Raw genomic sequence first — 18,176 nt, 5'->3', positions numbered from 1 at the left:
TCTGAGAATTCGATTTATTTGAATACTTAACTGTTACAATGAGCTGGAAAATAACTGTTCTAGATTTTTTTCCTAGGAATCTGAGCACTCAAAACTTGCAGAAAAACGTGCCATCTTAGATTCCAAAACTCCAGAGAAAATGAAGCACAGTAAGTCTATTTTTGAAGATGGGCAGCTACCAATAGAACAAAAGAAAAGGAAAATCCAGAGAAATCTCCGAACACTGGAACAAGCAGGACTAGTATCTTCAGCAACTAAGTACCAAGAAATTATAAATGAGATTGCCAAGGTAAATGGAACATTCTTCCCTGTATATTGATGGATTTTAGGCATGTAGCCTAAATCCATTCCACCTAGAGATGCACCATATACTTTCTCAAGAGAATGTTACACTAAACTGCTGAAGTATCCACATAAGAAACAAATCATATTTGTTTGCTGATAAAAGACATGAAACACAGTATGCTTCATGCATAACTACCTGAACTGAATAAGAAACAACTGTAGACTGTTTTCCAGACTTGATATTGATGCTGCTTTAATTTCTCCAATACAATGTGTTTCAATATAGCTTTTTATATTTTAAAAGGGACCACAATTACTCATCGATGTTTTAACTAATTTAATGTAGTCTTGGTAAGGTTTAAAAAGACCTTACCCCAAAATATTCTCTGATCAACATTAACACTGATCTGCGGTGGTTGGGCAGGACCCAAAGACAATAGCGGGCTGATGCAGTGCTCATCTTTGGGTTTCAAAAGCACCAGGCCTGTTGTGTTCAAATTGGCTAGTCCTGTTCCAAGTCCACACCCAATGCTGGCTGTATCTTAGTGTACTGGATTTTCTTTAATTACTCATGAGTAAAATTGGATTATCTTTCATTACTCATGAGTAAATTACTCATAGCTCACAAGTGATTTATGTATTATAAATATGTATTTTTGAAGTTGCAAATATATTTTTATATATAAATAAATTATGCATGTGAGCTAAGTCTAAGTGTGTCATCTTGCATCTGCTCTGAACTGCCATTTTAAATCCCTGCTCAGTTCAGATGTGTTCCTGCATTTGCTTCTACTTGAGAAAAAAGAAAGAACACGTATGTACTCACTGCCCCACTTTAATTTTTTTATTTCTTATCTGTAAGCCTAGATGCTTTGTTTTGAGCTGGTAAAGTAATCTGAAGACTACGATGAGCCTTAGGACTGGAATTTGCTTTTATTTTGCTTTATACTACCTCAGCTCATTACCTTCAATGCAAGCTCTAGTTGAGCAGCAGTTAGTTCTTACCTAGTAGAAGCCCAAGCTCTCATTTTTTTTAAACCTCTCACCGGAATCTAGCTGTGAGTACACTCCCCTTTATAGCATGAAGACAATCTCTTCCTTATGACTTCTGTGTGTCCCATGCCCTGGAGACCTTAGCAGCATTCAAGGTACCACTACTTGTATTCATCTAGGTCTTAACTATTCTCAGTCACCAAGAACACAGGTGTGGGATAGAATTTTCTCCACAGAAGGCACAAGACCAGCATTAGCAAACACACCCATGAGGTTAGCTCTACAGTTGGGACATCCCAGTCCTTGACTTGGATTTCCAGGGGGCCAGTGACAGCAGCCTGTTTGGAGCAGATGCCACCACTAGCAGCACAGAGATTACCCTGCACTGCAGCATTAGGATTTGGAGAAATACACAGTTTGCAACCACCCATGTAATGCCCTTTCTAACCAACATTTAACAGCTCAGCTTCCCACAATTGGCAGCAAGGTGGAAAATGATGAGGTGAGACTCCAGATAGTTGTTCAAGGCCCATAGCAGGCAAAACTTGAGTAGTGATGTGATTATCGTCTTCTGTACAGTCATGTAAACTGTAGTAGTCACTTACTGGTACCCTGCTTGTGAAAACTAATGTGACAGTATATGCTTTCTCACAGTAATTAACTCAGGTTGTGTAACTACAGATTTGAATAGTAACAAGCTGAGAATTTTTACATTAACAAATTAATAAACAAATTACTTTTTTTTTTTTTATTTAGGATATCCGGAATCAAAGAAGATATAGACATCATCGAAAAGCTGAATTGGTGAAACTCCAGCAGACTTTAAATGCACTTAACTCCAAGACAGCATTTTATGAAGAACAAATTAACTACTACAACACCTATATAAAAACTTGTTTAGACAACTTAACAAGAAAGTGAGTTGAGTGCTCTTGTCTTTTATCAGGAGGGAGAGCAGGTGTTAATCTGTAGTTGTAAGTTTTTATTCCAACAGATTGACAATCCATGGATTTAAAAGTCCATGGGAGTTGTCACTGCAATGTGAGTCAAAAGCCAGAAAGTGAAATCTTGCATTTATTTAAAGCTGCCTTACAGAAAGAGGCCTGAGATGTATATGCTTTCAATATATTTAATTAAGTGCTACTTCACAGTTATTAGCATGCTCTGAAGTAATCCAGCTCTGGGATACAATTAACGTTGTGTTTTTTTTTTTTTTCCATTTAAAAGATCAGGTTTTGTCTTTAGAATGGAAAAAGGGAAAATAAATGCCTAAAGAATATTACTTTTCATGTATGGTGCAGTTATATGAGAGCAAGCCCTGCTAATGCCACTGAAGTGTCAAAATTCAAGCATTTTACTAACAGATCAGATTTCCCAGCGCATACCTCATTGGTCCAAAATTGAACTATAATGGTCAATCTTATTTAACACCCATGTCACTGTGTGCTTCCAAATTCCTACTTTTAATTGATGATTGTGGGCTTTTTTGCATCAGGTTTGCATTTCACAATAAAGCCTATAAACAAGTGCTAAAAAACGTTGATTCAAAATTATTGCCAAAATGTTTAGACTATTCACTGTGTGCTAAAAATTCCTTTAATTCTTAGACTTGTTTTGAATGTTAATTCTGTTCATTAATAGGAGTTAAAGGTGGCAAAGAGTGAAGGAAAGCTAAATATGGCTAGAAGAGTTGCTGAAGTATAAAGACTTAGTAGATTAATCAGAAGCCATTTCTGCTGTTCTCTTCCTAGAAATTCACGGAGGTCAATTAAACTTGATGGAAAAGAAGAGGTGAAGGGAAGCAAAAAACTGAAGCAGACCTCATTAAAGTACACAGCTGCAAGACTGCATGAAAAAGGTGTCATCCTAGAAATTGAAGATCTTCAAACCAACCAGTAAGTGTGGTATAAACCAGAGCATTTTCTAATCAACAGCTTCTTAAGAGGTCTGGCTTTTATTAAAAGAATTCCTCACAATTTCGTAACTCTGTATTCTGTACACTACAAAGTCTCCAAGATGACATTGCAGTAGAGATGGAGTGTTTCATTTGACACCACTTACACTGCTTATAGAGAAAGCTTTTTCCCCAAAACTTTCTGTACTATATAAAATTGCACAGTATACACAATCATTTACCTTTCTTTTAACTTCAAGGTTTAAGAACGTGATGTTTGATATCACACCTGGAGAAGAAGTGGGTGACTTTGAAATCAAAGCAAAGTTTTTGGGGGTCGAGATGGAAAAAGTGCAGCTCCATTTCCAGGTAAAGTTTGAATTTTGTTACTTTGCTGTATAGTTGCTGTTGCATTTGCTCTAAATATAAACTATTTCAGATTTTTTGTGTAAGTATTCATGAACTTGTCAACCACCATAGAGCACCAGATGATGTGGGGTATAACTATATAACTTCCCTAGGATGCTGGGTATGGAGTTGGGTTAATGTCTATATTAAGGCAACTACATGAAACCAAATGCCACACTAGCTCAGTAGCAAGCAGCAAATACCAAGTGAAAATTAAAATTACACAGAAAACATGATTTATTCTGGTTTGCTGTTACTGACAGTCTACAACTTGTGATGTATAGGATGTGTAATGTTTTCTACACCTATCCAATAGTTGCTTGTAATTGTTTAAATTGTAAAGGATGTAGAGTTTGAGATTGTTATCACACAATGAAAATGAACTCATCTTGTTGCTGAAGGATTCAGAGACTAATGATTTTATCTCTGATTACAGGATTTGCTTCAGATGCAGTATGAAGGTGTGGCTGTAATGAAAATGTTTGATAAAGCTAAAGTGAATGTGAATTTGCTCATATTCTTGTTGAATAAGAAGTTCTATGGAAAATGAGTGTCTTCAGATATCATGGACTGCATCCACTAGTGGGAAGTCTATTCAGTATTTTTTTGCTTTAAACATTTGAAGTTTGTCATTGGATGCTTTTTAACTTTAAAAAAAAAAAACACCAAATGTTCAGAGGAACGTACTCAGTGCCTTTTCAGCATTGATAATGAAACAGAAAAATAGGAAACATTTATTTAAACAGCTCCAGATTTCATTGGTGTTGGTACTTTCAAATCAAAATACTCGTTAGGACACTCAGCTATTCTGGTTGTGTGGATTTTAAGGTAGGCAGAAATTGAATTTAGTTGGATAGATAAACCTCTTCCTATTAAAACATTTTAAAATTACCTCAGATACATAATATAGTTCTTACTAGACTTAAAGTATTTACCAAAAGAAATCTTAATTTGTTTCTAGGGGATAGTTTAGGCAAATATTTAGTTACATACTAAGCCGATTTTCTGGCAGTTGTCAATTGTAAAGCAAACTTATTGTGCAATTCGAAAAATTTTATAGGTAATTATAAAGTGACAATAACGTCTTACTGTACAAAAATATATTTTCTGATTCATTCCTACTAAATGCACTACTGCCTCGTGTAAAACGACATTTTCTACTTTCACAGCCTTTGGAGTGGCATTGGGGAAATCTGAATAGTGAACAGTTGTTGTTCACTTTGAAGTATTTGAATACATAAATTGTGCCTGTCTTTTTTTTGTAAGAAAATAAATGCAATAAAATCAGTATTTAGATTGTTGTTTTTAAAATATTCTTTGGAGATTGTTCTATGTTAAATAAACATTACTTAATTAAACTGGCTTGGTTCCTTAAATTTCATTTAAAAGACTAATTAAAGCAGCAATCCAGATGGTAGTGAAAGAATTTTCCTTTCAGTGTTTTTATAAAATTGAACGTAATTAAGCTGGATTGTCCTACACTTTGGGTAGGGTTTTGTGGCCTTTATGCCATTGAACATGATGGTGATTTTGCTGATGGACTATCTACAGAGCAAATGTGGGTACAGCAGGTAATGTGACAAATACCAAGAGAAATATTTCCCACTCTCACATTCCTTATGACAAACATTTTCAAAGATGGACAGTGAGGCACTCTGGTATACACTGTAAAAGCAAATATTCAACAATAATTCTGAAGGTAGAATAAAATGGTGTAAAGTCAGTGGCAGACATATAGACTATGAGTTTAGCTGGTATTCAAGCTGAAAAAAGTACTGTACTTACTAGAACTATTCAGTTGTGTAGGGCATTAAATTTGAACACTGGACTACTTTAAAACAGCTAATATACCTAACTAAAAGATAAGCAGCTGCTATGTGCTTTCATTTATTATCTAGATAATTATGTATAAGCCATTTTCTTATGACACACATGCTGAAGCATTAATACCCTGATTCACTTAAAATAGCTGGATGGGAAGGTGAAAGCAGCACTTTACTTTTACTACCAAAGAAGAGAAGTGAATTGTACTTGAATATGAATTAAATTCACAATCTTTTGTTTCCCTTTTTATTTGTAACAGATTTGACTAATCCCTGCATATTTTTGCCAAATTCTAGCTGGGTGGGTAAATCTGCACAGGTGGGATGTTGATCCTGAGACCAGACCTTTCAGGTAATGTGTCAAAGACTGGGGTTTTGCTGGTGAGACTTACTAGTGCCCTGCAGCCTTTGTAAGAGTACATCACTCCTGGATGTGCTGCACTTGACACATCTAGTAGTGACTGCTTTGTTCTAATGTGAACAGCATCTTCCTCAGTTATTTCCTGATGTACACAAACTTTGGTTGCCAGGTAATGACACTGTATTAAAGGTATGGTCTGTCTGCTAGGACTCACCTTTTCCAGCACACATCAAAGAGTAATTTCCATTTAATTTAACTCCTTTAGAGGCTTTTTTTTTTCCTTAATTTACTAGTTCAGTTTAGGGCTTTGTTACTGAACAAATAATGAACCCTGCTGACAGGACAGACCACAAGGATTCCTACCTAAATGTAAGGTTGATGGTAGCAGCAAGTACCATGCAAATGTGCTGTCCCGTGCTGTTGACAGCTACTAAATACAACAACAAAAAAAAAGACACTTCTGGAGGCTGCTGTAAGATGCAATTTAGTACTTTCAAAGTTAAACAGGATTTGATTAAACCAGTTTTGTTCATGAAATGGTCTATGAAAAGGTTTAATTGCTGGTGACAAAACCTGAGTGAAAAGTCAGTACAGCTGAATAGAGCTTATGAACCAGTTGTCACGACAAGAAAAAAATCCATCTTTCCTTGAAAGACTTGCCTATCTCTCAACTTTGTCTTCCTTAAATGGTGGTAGTGAACAAAAATAGCCAATACTCAGTCTGTTAGCCCCACAGTTTGCATTTTTCTGCTGTGTGTATTTAGAGTTGGCTAAGAGGGTCTGGCAGCTAACTTAGTTTATTTTGGGACTTCTCTATTCTGCGGCTCTAAAGCTCCAAAACTATCCACAAAATTGCAGAACTCCTCTCTTTTGGCCAAGCAGGCAGTGTGATAGCTTTGCTCTGTTTCACTTTTCACTTACCTGCAGACCTCCTTCAGCTATCATAAAAAACACAGGTGCAACACAGCAAACTTGCCTCTAAAGGCAAATGCAAAGACTGTTTTGAAGAAGTTCATAACTAGATAGTCAACCCTCTTCCTGGAGGACTGATTTTAGCCTCTGAGATAGGCTTCTAACCTTGTCCTCTTTGAGCACAACTCCAGGCATGCACCAGGGTAATCTGTGTATTAAACAGCAGAAAGATGGCTCCTTCCCCAAATGAGAATGATGTAACGATCTTAGTAGATAGCTGTAAGCTTTTTTGATAGATCTGGTGAGTTGTACAATAATGAAGTTTTGTCCTATTATATGATTCTACTTACAAAGCTCTGTAAAAGAAGCAAGAAGTAGAATTAAAAAGTGATAACAGGTAAAAAGTTTTAAAAGCCGTGAACTCTTCATTGCCATTACAATCAGTTTATCCAGAGGAAAAGCAACAAGCTTACTTGCAGAACTACCAGATACAAAAAATAACTTAAATTTGTTCCTGTATGCAGACAAAATTTAACACTGTTTTTAATTCACTTGCTATATTCATAGTAATCTAATTTACAAAGATGAAAGTACATAGCCCTATTACTGTCCCTTACATCCACAACTAAGGTACAATCTGAGTTTCCCTTCATATCTTTCACAAACTGGTTCATGCCTCAAACACTGGTTCACAGGCTAAGGCTTCTGAAATTTCAAAAATACAAATACTGAAAACATATGCTTTCCCAGAGTCTGGTATAACATTTACAGACATTTTTATTTTAAGAAAGATTGACACTTGGTTTACTTCTGTTTTAGATTTAGAGATTTTGAAATGTTATTTTGGGGTATTTTTATAAAGCTGTGAGATCACAGGAATGGCCAGGAATAGTTTCACTTTCTCTTCCCAATTAGATGAAAATAAATTCTATCTGATTACACTATTTTCTAAATAAATGAAAAATAACACTTCGTTATAAGTATGGAGTGTTTTGTGTGGCCTCCCTAGTGTGTTTGGGGATGACAGGCTGGTCAGCTGTAAAACTTGTATTTATTACTTCCTCTTGCTCTATACAAATGGAGGCTGCCTTAACAGTGCTCTAACACATAGCAAGTGGTAGGCCGCAGGAAGAACAGCGTAGAGCAAGCAAAGACTAGAATTCACTGGGGCCAGTACTTGTGGTTAGACATTTGTGATTTTTCACAGTCTCTACTCTCAATTAACAGCAAAAAGGTCAGTGTTTCACCAGTAATAAAGGCACTTCATACACATGAGCACATGCTAAATGAGGCTTCCCCCTCCACCTTTTATGTGTGTACTGGTGTAAACAGGATACACAGCTGAAGATGGGACAGCATATCCTAGCACTCCAGTGTCCACTTGTAAAGCTTTTTGACTATATTACCTAAGGAATTCAAAGCACTCAAACTACCAGAGAAAGAAATACTTTCAAAGAAAAGAGCCTAAATAATAGCTGCAAAGTTACTGAAATATTTTCATCTATAGCTTTCATATACATTTTGCTTCAACCACCTCTTGAATCATGACCAGCTCTGAAGGACAGAACATGCTTTCTTGTCCAAGATGACACATGCCACTGGAGTTCCAGGGTGGCACCGCTTCCAACATGAGGATTGCAAATCTGCGTGATGAATTGTCCCGTATTTGTACAGCAGTCAGCTTACTGAACCCATGCAACACAAGCAGCTTGATGTTGTCTCCTTTGTACAACGCAGATCTAGGTATTAAGGAGCTTTTCTGAATGAGTGTGATCTTTCACTTACGAACAACGCACGTACTTCAACTGGCCTTGTAACTGTGCTCCTGTGGGGCATTAGCAATTTAGATTGCACAAACAAAATCTGGCAAATTTAGCACTAACCCTTTGTTCTGCCCCTCCTGGCTTCCCACCCTGGCCGCCCCCACGACCCTTTCCCGTTTCTCAGCTGGGTCCCGTCTCTCTCTGCTGCCGCTTCCGCAGCGTGGGAGCCGCTGGCCGGGCGGTTGTGCTGCGGGGGCGGCGGGGTCTGCCCCCCTTCCGCCGGGGGGCGCGGCAGGATGGCGCCCCCGCCTCCCCTACCGCCTGAGGAAGCCTCGGCGGCCCCGGGGCGGCCCTTCCTCAGCCTCTGGCCGCCGCCCCTCGCCTGCACTCCCGTTCCGCTGTGCTGGCCGGACGGACGGGCGAAGGGAGCTCCCCGCCGGCGCGGCGGCGATGGGGCCGGGGCCGCTGCCCACGCTGCTCTACGCCTTGGCGCTACTCGGCTGCCCGCGCCCGCCGCCCGCCGCCGCCGCCCGTGTCGGTGAGTCGCCGCCCCCGTCCCGCATAGGGGAGCTGCTGGGGACGGGAGGGGAAGGGCTCCCTGGCCCTGTCGGGCCTGAGGGCTGCCGTCCCAGCTAGGGTCCCCCGGGACGCGCCGGCCGGGCGGCTCGGCGGGAGCCGAGTGGGGACCCCGGCCGTCCGGCGAGCTGCGGGCGGCGGCCCCGCCGTTTGCCTTGGTAGCGGGGTCGGAGCCATTGCGCCTTGGCAGGGGAAAATCAAGTATGCGTTAGCCACAGGGTCGTTGGTCGGCACGTCAAGAATCTCCAGCTTCGAAGCTTTAATTGGATCTTAGGATCGAGTTTTCTTTGGCATTGTGAAACAGCTCTAGGTTTGTTCTCACAGCAGGAAGAGAACAAGCTAAAACATGAAGTTAGCCTAGGTAAAGCAACATCAGATACTTTTTGAGAACTATTTTTCTGAATAAAGGAAATGTCATATGTCTGAACTATATGGGTCTGAGAAAGACACAATGACAGGCGTTTGAACAGGCTGCCCAGGAAAGTGGTGGAGTCACCATCCCTGGAGGTGTTTAAAAGGCATTTACACAAGGTTCTTAAGGATGTGCTTTAGTGCTGGAGTTAGGTTATGGTTGGACTCAATGATCCTGAGCATCTCTTCCAACTGAAATGATTCCATGACACAGGTAAGGTTATTGATGGTGAAGAATGGTTTACAGTTGACCCATGGCTAAGGAGGTAGTTGGGCAATAGCATGTTATGACGGAAAGAAGTGACCAGGCTGGCAGAACGTGCTGGTGGACTTGTTTAAAAACTGGCATTGCTGTTCATTAACAGCTTAAGAAGATAAAACTGCCAGCAAATTTGTACGAAACACGAAGTTTGGAAGATCCATCAGCACGAAATAGTTGAAAATATCCACCCCAAATAGATAACCTTCTTGGTTATTCAATCAGAAAAAGCAACTTCAGTGTTGTGACTGCTGAAACAGTGGATCCGACTAGCTCAGAGCTTGTCTGACTGTGCAGCTGCTGAGGGAAGGTAAGAGAAAACGTACGTTCATGTAAACCTCCCAGTTTCTGGTAGCTGTACAGCAATACGAAGGGCAAGAATATGCATTTAGAGATTAGCAGCATTTTTTTCTGTAAACTTCAGTTCAACATTTCAATCGCACAGTGGGCTTAGTGCTGCTGTACAAATAACCCCATGAGATGCATGCTGGGAAGACTCGGTTCAAGCTCTACATACCGAAAAGGGCTGATTAGAGGAACAGCTAAGGAGAAATTTCAGAGTGTGGCATACTTTGACTACTAAACTGAAGTCTGAGAGGGGACAGAGCTAGTTTTTGTAGTTATGCTGAGATAGAAGTGTGAGAGAGGGCAAATTATTTTAACTAAACAACTTTTTGGCACAAGGACAAGTGGGAATGACGAGATTACAATAATGTTCCTACTGGAAGTCTAAGGAAAATGTCCTTATAAAAAAAAAAATGTAAAACTGTATATGTTAGTTGTAGAAAAAAGGATTAGTCTGTTGGGTGCTATTCTTCCAGTTATGGAAACATTCAAACTTGTTTTCCTGCCTTTTGCCATTACAGTACTCATTAAAGAGCACCCTGAATTACACTGTTTACTTGCTGTTTCCTTAGGAAATAATGGTTGCAATAGTTACTGTATTACATCAATAGGAAAAAAAGAAAACTTCAAAACAATTGAGTTCATGTGTTGTAGAACTAATAAAACCTGGCCTTCTGAACATGTCTTCTGCTCTCCCTGTGCTCACTCCTACTCTAATAATTTCCCCAGTGTCCTGGATAACCTTCCCCGTTTCCACCACAACGTACTTAATTCCCAACGCCCATGCGCTGTAGTATTGCCAGGTCTGCTCTACCTTTGCACCTGCACCTTCTCCCTTGCTTTACCCCTGGTGCCTCAGTATCTACAGTTACCACATTTACTGACCCGTGCTGGTCCTGTGGGCAGGTGAAAAAGCAATAGCTTAGCAGTGGGTTGGTGCTAAGTGCTTGCAGATTAGCCAGGCAGGTGCTGTGGAGGTGGCTGGCTGAGATCTGAACCTCCCTGGACTTTCCTGCATTGGGACACTGATAGCGAGATAGAGAGATTTTATCATTGCTTGAATGCGGCACCTGTGGTGTAAGACATTGGGAAAGGAAGGCAAAAAGTAGCAGACATCTGCAAGAAGACAATGTGTTAAGAAAATGTGTTCAACTTGTTACTACATCATTCGTGTAGCACAATAATGAATTCTGTATAAATGGACATGTGGGCTAACAAAGATTTTTTTTTTAAGACAATATGGTGTTTATTTTTACAAAAGCAAGTAATCTGTCATCTGTCCTGAAAGATTGTGTCTTACCTTGTTTATAAACGGATCTGGTGTACCCTTCACGTTCTGCCTGTGAGTTCCTAATTTATGGGCCACTGAGTGATTAAGATCCTAGATGCTGATCTCTGTGGGTTATACAAAGGGGAGATAAGAGAAACCAACTTTTTGTTACAAACAATAGATACGGGCACAGCTCTCATCAGAAATGCCCAGAAATCAGTATTAATTGTTGTGTAGCAGCATATAGAGAACATATTTAATTGGTTTGAGCGTATTCTTTGATTTTCCACCCCCCAAAGATGTCCCTTGGTACATAAACATTGCTGTTTTATAACATCCTGTCCAGATTTATGGGTGTAGAGAAATATTTGAAAATTTTCTTCTGGAGCTCAAGAGTGCTTTTTAATAATGGTTAAAGCTATTAAATTTTTTTGCTCTCTACTTCTCCTTTCACAGATCTGTATGTGCAGTAGCCCGTTGCATATTAAAGTAGACATGAAAGGAAATGATAAGATAGCTCCGTGGGAAAAAACAACACAACACAGTGTCTTTCAGGTTAAGCAGAATATGCATATTCTGATCGTGAGACCAGCAATATGTAGTACTTGATGGAAAACAGCACAATACAGATTGTTAAAATCAAACAATCCCAAAGTTACGTAAGTTCTCTGTGTCCTTGTTGGAGAATCAGTGCAAAGACCATAGGCAGTAAAAGAAAACTTCAGGCAATTCAAGTGTCGTGCTGATTCTATGTAATTTTTGCTCTTCAAAGTCCTTATTGGAAGCAAAGACTGTATGTATATTGTTTAGTGTCCTGACTGCACACCATGACAATAAAACCCCCTCAATGTTTTATCCCTCTCTTTGTTTTTTAGTTCTGTTCTTTCATACCTATTTATATTTTACAAGTACTTTGATACAGCTGTTAACTCAGTTATATCAGCAATGCAAAGAGTTATTAGTCATAAAAATAGTAATCCACCAGATTTGACCTCTTCCAAAAGAACTGAATCAAAACCTAGCAAAAATAAGATGACTGAACACTTAGGATCATTATACAAGCTTTACCACTGTCTTCCAAACAGATTATTTGTATTATTAAAAATTACTTAAGCTGTAGTGAAATATGTTTTAGACAAATTATATCTGCGGCTTTAAAACAGCAAGAAAGGAACACCTGACAGATTCTGGTATAGCTGCAGCTATATAAGAGTAGTTTAGGTTAGTTTAGGTTTGGTCTGGTTTGGTTGGTTTGGTTTGGTTTGTTTTTTTTTAGAGCTACTGCGTTCGCTGTCTTGTACTATGCCAGTTTATAGGTATGCCTGTTTCCCATTGCTGACCTTTATGTTTATTGTCAAGGTTCATGAAGATCTTTTGAAATAAGATGGCATCAATTCATCCTCTTCCCTTCTGTGTATAAATCATTGGCTTTTTCAAATAAACATTGACACAAAAGGAATCCAGAACCTCAGGGCAGTAACTGTCTTCCTTTCTGTTTCAGAAAGCATGAAGTTCACTATTGTTTTTTCTAATAATACACAGACACTGTGTCATACAAATGTACAAGCAGCTTTGCAAAGGAAAATAACTGATATGTAGCTACCATTCTTTTAAATTAAAATTAATTTCATCACAAAAGTTTAAATTCTCACTCTCTATTACCAAGTGGCAAAGAAATAGCGAGTTTGATGTCTCATTGCATTTTTCCGTAGAGCTGTCTTTCAAGTGGTACCTCATGTCATCTAAATTCACAATGGAGACATGGACTGAGCACAGGACACAGCATGGAGATGTTGTTAACAGCATCAAGGTTGAGTTCAACTCTGACCGTAGGAAGTCTTTGCTTAAACAAAGAACTCATAGTTTCTGCCAAGCTGAAGTATTATTCCAGAGAATTATAACTAAGATAAAATTATTTATGAAATGTTTATGTCCTGAATTATTGTAATGGGATTCTACTTTTATGAAAGTTTGATAATGGAGAAACGCAGGTTCTAAATCCTTTCACCTAAGAAAGTTTTAAGTTAGCTCCAAAAACTGAGGATGGGATTAAAATCATTAGCAATGTTAAAATAACTATAAGCAGTAGCTGAGACGAAGGTCAGTAGTTGATAAAAGGTAACCAGCCCAATCATTGTTTTTTTCCTTTAGCAAATTTTCACACTGTTCTAGGTTAGGAGTCACTGATGAGAAATTGGTCAGGTTACCACCTACAGCTTCCACATTAAGTGGTAACATAACCTGACCTATTAAGGGTCAGTGACTCTGACTGGTTTGCTCATAGTCCTCAAAAAGTGAGGCTCTGCAGAACTGCTAGCTCAGGTGCAGGTATAGCCTTCAAAGGTCAGGGATACTGGGATGAGGGAGGTGCTTGCTGGAAGCACCTCAGTTACCACATATGCAGAGGTCATCTTAGTAGTACAGTTCCTGACTCCAGACACGGGTTCACCATGCCTCTCAACAAGTCCATCTGTATCTGTGCTCCCCAGAAGCATGCCATCTTCACATGAAAACAGTGTCACTTCTTCATTGGTTCTCTATACTGTTCTTTGGTGTGGAGAAGCCGCTAAGGAGATGTAGACCTTCAGGTACTATGATCATTGTCTTCTGTTTCAGAAATTTTCTGGTTTAGATGTGTCAGTGGAAGAAATATATATTCACTGCATTTAAGGTCTTGAATTATAAAACTTGTATGTACTGCAGATACCAGAGATATTGATTTTTATCATTATTACTGATGTCTGTCATAGAGACAAGCCTCTGGGCATGAGAAATTAGGTTGTTTTCATTCAGGTATAATTACAATCCTCCCAAAAGAGATGAATACCGATTATATCAGTTGTGACAGATTTCTGTTGCCATGATCCTTAAGTACTGGAAATCACCTAACAATTTGGTATTGGCCACATGCTGAAGTTAGGGGTCACATATAACTTGTGCTGCAGCTGAAATGCTGAATGAGGAACTGATTCCTTGAGCCATCTGACTGCCTGGCCTAAATATTTAAAGTAAGATTACAGATTAAGGATAGTTTTGCCTTTAGTATTCACTTTCAGACACCAGAATAGACTCTTGTACAAATTTAGTGCCCTTCTGTGCAAACAATGAATCTCACATACTTCTGTGTATTTGTGTTTTGGTAAAAGTACTAAATTGTTCCTACTGCAGTCTATGCAACAAGCTCCTAGGCTGAAATTCTCATCCACAATCTTTTTTCTGGACTGCAGAGGTTGCAATCTAGTCACTTTGCATATGAAAACCATTATCTCAAACACTTCCCTCTTTTGTTCCTCTGCCCCCAGAATGCTGCTGTGACCCAGTGTGATGCATACGGCAGAGCATCTTTAAAAAAATCCCCAAAATTCCATACCACTCCTCTTATCTGCCCCCACATTCAAGGCTGAATTTCACCAAAATTCAAGCTGGGCAGAGCCCTTCTCCCACAGCACAAAGGAAGGTAACTCCCTGCTTAAAGCTGCAGCCACTCCCCTCTTTGCCATCTGCCTCCTTCGGGTGCTTTTGTTCTTATCTGCATAAAAGAATGGTTTGAATTACTGTAGAACAAATAATTGCTTCTAACGAGTAGCATCTTAGATGGATGAATCATGCCTCTGTACTTTCAGCTCACTGATTTAAGCTAACACACCTTCATTTTTTATTTCAGTTGTCTAGGATTCAACAAAGCATCAGTTGCACAACTGAGCAGATGAATGATACTGAAGTTTATCTCTTACTTCTGTCTGCCCATAACGTGTTTGAATTATCCTACGCCTAACTAGATTAAGCCGAAGCTGAAAACTACAGTCTTCCAAAATAAGTCTCCATACAAACAATTTTTTTAAATACTGTCTAAAGTAGATGTTTTGATAGTTTGGAATTTTTGCTGTTATTGAGGGTTTTTTTGTTGGTTGTTTTGTTTTGTTTTTGGTTGTTTGGTTGTTGTTTTCTTTTCAGCTTGTTTTTAGTTTTCCTTACCTAAATAAACTTATAACACACATTCAACACTTTATCATGCTAAATTCCTAACTCATTCTGTCTACATTCAAAAAGCAAAGAAACTCTTGTCCTGACACTTCTCAGTCATAGCCACTGAACCATGCTGGAGAAGACCTTGCTGTATGAGGAACAGTACTGGCAGTCTTCAGAAGTGCCTTGAGGGCACACTGGACACATGCTGTCCTCAGTGATGCACACTGTGGGGTGGGATAAGTAGATCTGGGCAAGTGTTTCAGCACAATGTGTGACTACCTGTCTGACACAAGCAAAAGGTTGATCCACATCTGCCTTGAAAACTGCATGCAGGCTGCTGCCATCTTTCTTGATGAGGCCATTGTGTTAAGATATCCCCAGAATACACAGAAATATTTTGGTAACTTGATGTTTGAGTTGCACTTTAACTTTTTGTTATTTTGGTGATGAATACTGCTAATGGGAATTTTGTATATGAATGCTAGTATTTATCCCAGTACCTCATTTCTTACAAACTGTGTAAAGGGTCTAGCAAAGACAGTTTCAGGGTGGCAAATTTACTGTTATATTTGTGTTAAAGTAACCCAAAGATCACATCAATGAGATTGGGTCCCTACCCATGGAGTCACTACCATAACAGGCTTCCAAGCTAAGAGATAGGAGACCAAGGAGGACATCTTACCTGAACTTGTAACAAGAGCTGAAATAAAAAGGGCTGGACTAACATCTGTGGGGAGTCTGCACTTTGAATCAGGAATGGACCTTATTATTTTGTGTTGCTAATATGATCTTAGCTTTCCTTCCTGAAAGATGTTTTCACTCCCCATACCACATAAGTATTTACTCACTAATCTTACTATTTTCTTATTTTTCAGCCTCCCCATATAATGGCAGCTTACCACGGATCAGAAGTTTTTTAATCTCTTCTTTAAGTGACCAGGATGACCTTATACCTACTGAAGGTGATACTGAAAATTACTTGGAAGTTGGATCAGGAGCCACCAATCGGACTGGATTGTTTCAACGTGAGCAACGAACAGTGTCAGTGCAAACAGCAAGATACCTAACGAGTCCATGGCTAACACGTTTTGTTCCTTCAGTTTACACCTTAGTCTTTGTGCTGAGTCTGCCTTTGAACATCACAGCAATACTTGTGTTTCTGAAAAAAATGAAAATTGAAAAACCAGCTGTGGTATACATGCTCAATTTGGCCCTTGCGGATGTCCTGTTTGTAAGCGTCCTTCCTTTTAAGATAGCTTATCACTTTTCTGGAAATGACTGGATTTTTGGACCTCACATGTGCCGTTTCATCACTGCTGCCTTTTACTGTAACATGTACTGTTCAATAATGCTTATGACAAGCATAAGCTTTGATCGCTTCTTAGCAGTGGTGTATCCCATGCAGTCTCTTGGGTGGCGTACATTAACCCGTGCCTCACTGATATGTTTCATCATATGGCTTGTGGCAATATCTGGGGTTATACCTTTTCTCATCAGAGAGCAAACGATGGAAATACCCAAGTTAAATATAACTACTTGCCACGATGTGCTAAGAGAATCTGAACTTCATGGCTATTACCTCCACTTCTTCTCCATCTTCTCTTCTGTGTTTTTTGTAGTACCATTTATAATTTCTACTGTCTGTTATGTGTGTATCATTCGATGTCTCAGTTCTTCTACCATTGTTGCAAAACAAAATAAGAAGACACGTGCCTTGCTCTTGTGTGTGGCTGTTTTTACTGTTTTTGTTATTTGCTTTGGACCAACAAATGTCCTCCTATTAACTCATTATATCAATTTTTCTTACGACAATAGCTTAGAGTATCTCTATTTTGCCTACCTACTCTGTGTTTGTATCAGTAGCTTTAGCTGTTGTATTGACCCCTTCATTTACTACTATGCTTCTTCTCAGTACCAGAGACAACTTTTCAGTCTCTTCAACTGTAAAAAGACTTTTGATCCTAACAGTAGTAACAGCAGTGGCCAGTCAATGTCCACTACTAGTAGAAGGGGTACATGTTCTACTACTGTGAATAACAGTGTCTACAGGAAATTACTAGCAATGCATTGAGATAACATGTCTTACGTATGCTTAATTTCAGGCAGAAAAAAACACTGTATTATCTCCAAGAAATGCAAAACCTTAAAGCAAGTTCTTTTACAGTACATAGTTCTATGGATTCATTATAGTAATGCACAATTCAAATTATAACTCTGTATATGTATATATATAGTATATTTAAATACGTAAACATAGAGGGGATAAGTAATTTCTTAATAATAGCTGTTGAATGTTTTTCAAATAAACTCATTTTTTCAGACAAATCCTTTGCATTGTTAGTTCAGTTGATTGCAGGGGTTTTATGAAATCCCATTTTAGTATTTTGAACTGTCTCAGGTTGATGATATACTTACTTATGGAACCACTCATTCTATCCAGTACTTCCTGAAGAAAGTGAAAATATCTTTCCAGGCTTTTTTTTTTTTTTCCTTAATTGTCATTGTTTCTAGAATTACCTGTAAACTTCATTTTCATAGTGTTATTTTGCATCTGGGACACCAAAACTGTTTATTTCACATTTTTCTATACTCCACTTCAAAACATTCTGTATGGTTTTAGGAATGTGAGCAACTGAAAACCAGCTATTGATTGGCGTAATGTGTCAGGAGAGAGAATTCTCAGCAGCCAGAACTAGCTTTTCTTTTGGTGTTCCTACCATTATTGTACACTAGATGTCTTGGTTAGGACTGTGGTATTTTTCACAATTAAGTGCATGAAAAATTGGGAAATTTTATTTTACAAGAATTCAATGTTGGATGGCACTCCAGAAAATATACCAAAAAAGCTGTATTCATCACCTTGTTACACAATTTGCAAACATGTGCTTTCGTGCAGGTGATTGATCT

The 18,176-nt window shown here is 38.8% G+C and overlaps 2 protein-coding genes across 6 annotated transcripts in view; both read left to right on the top strand.

Moving 5' to 3' along the window:
* Positions 1–4,938, top strand: part of IQGAP2 (IQ motif containing GTPase activating protein 2) — a 126,781-nt gene extending 121,843 nt beyond the window's left edge. For all 5 annotated transcript variants that reach the window (XM_065860348.2, XM_065860346.2, XM_065860347.2 and 2 more), the window contains 5 exons: positions 77–289; positions 2,035–2,195; positions 3,030–3,173; positions 3,433–3,541; positions 4,017–4,938. In XM_065860348.2, coding sequence (XP_065716420.1) covers positions 77–289; positions 2,035–2,195; positions 3,030–3,173; positions 3,433–3,541; positions 4,017–4,130 — 741 coding nt within the window. In that variant the 3' untranslated portion in view covers positions 4,131–4,938. The remainder of the gene's footprint in view (positions 1–76; positions 290–2,034; positions 2,196–3,029; positions 3,174–3,432; positions 3,542–4,016) is intronic.
* A 3,769-nt stretch (positions 4,939–8,707) lies between these two features.
* F2R (coagulation factor II thrombin receptor) lies at positions 8,708–17,594 on the top strand. The gene is made up of 2 exons (XM_065860712.2): positions 8,708–8,977; positions 16,145–17,594. The coding sequence occupies exons 1-2, from the start codon at positions 8,890–8,892 to the stop codon at positions 17,338–17,340; spliced, it is 1,284 nt and encodes a 427-aa protein (XP_065716784.1). The 5' UTR covers positions 8,708–8,889; the 3' UTR covers positions 17,341–17,594.
* Positions 17,595–18,176: the final 582 nt, after the last annotated feature.

Source organism: Patagioenas fasciata, chromosome Z (assembly GCF_037038585.1).
Source record: "Patagioenas fasciata isolate bPatFas1 chromosome Z, bPatFas1.hap1, whole genome shotgun sequence".
In the NCBI taxonomy this organism is placed as follows: Eukaryota; Metazoa; Chordata; class Aves; order Columbiformes; family Columbidae; genus Patagioenas; species Patagioenas fasciata.
Note: the sequence above shows the minus strand (reverse complement) of the source record. Positions and strands in the feature narration are given on the sequence as shown.

What these genes read in the sequence shown, in the direction of transcription:
- F2R (XM_065860712.2), top strand. Translation starts at nt 8,890, where the DNA reads ATGGGGCCGGGGCCGCTGCCCACGCTGCTCTACGCCTTGGCGCTACTC. An exon ending in CGCCGCCGCCGCCCGTGTCG is followed by an intron (nt 8,978 to 16,144) that starts GTGAGTCGCCGC and finishes CTTATTTTTCAG; the next exon opens with CCTCCCCATATAATGGCAGC.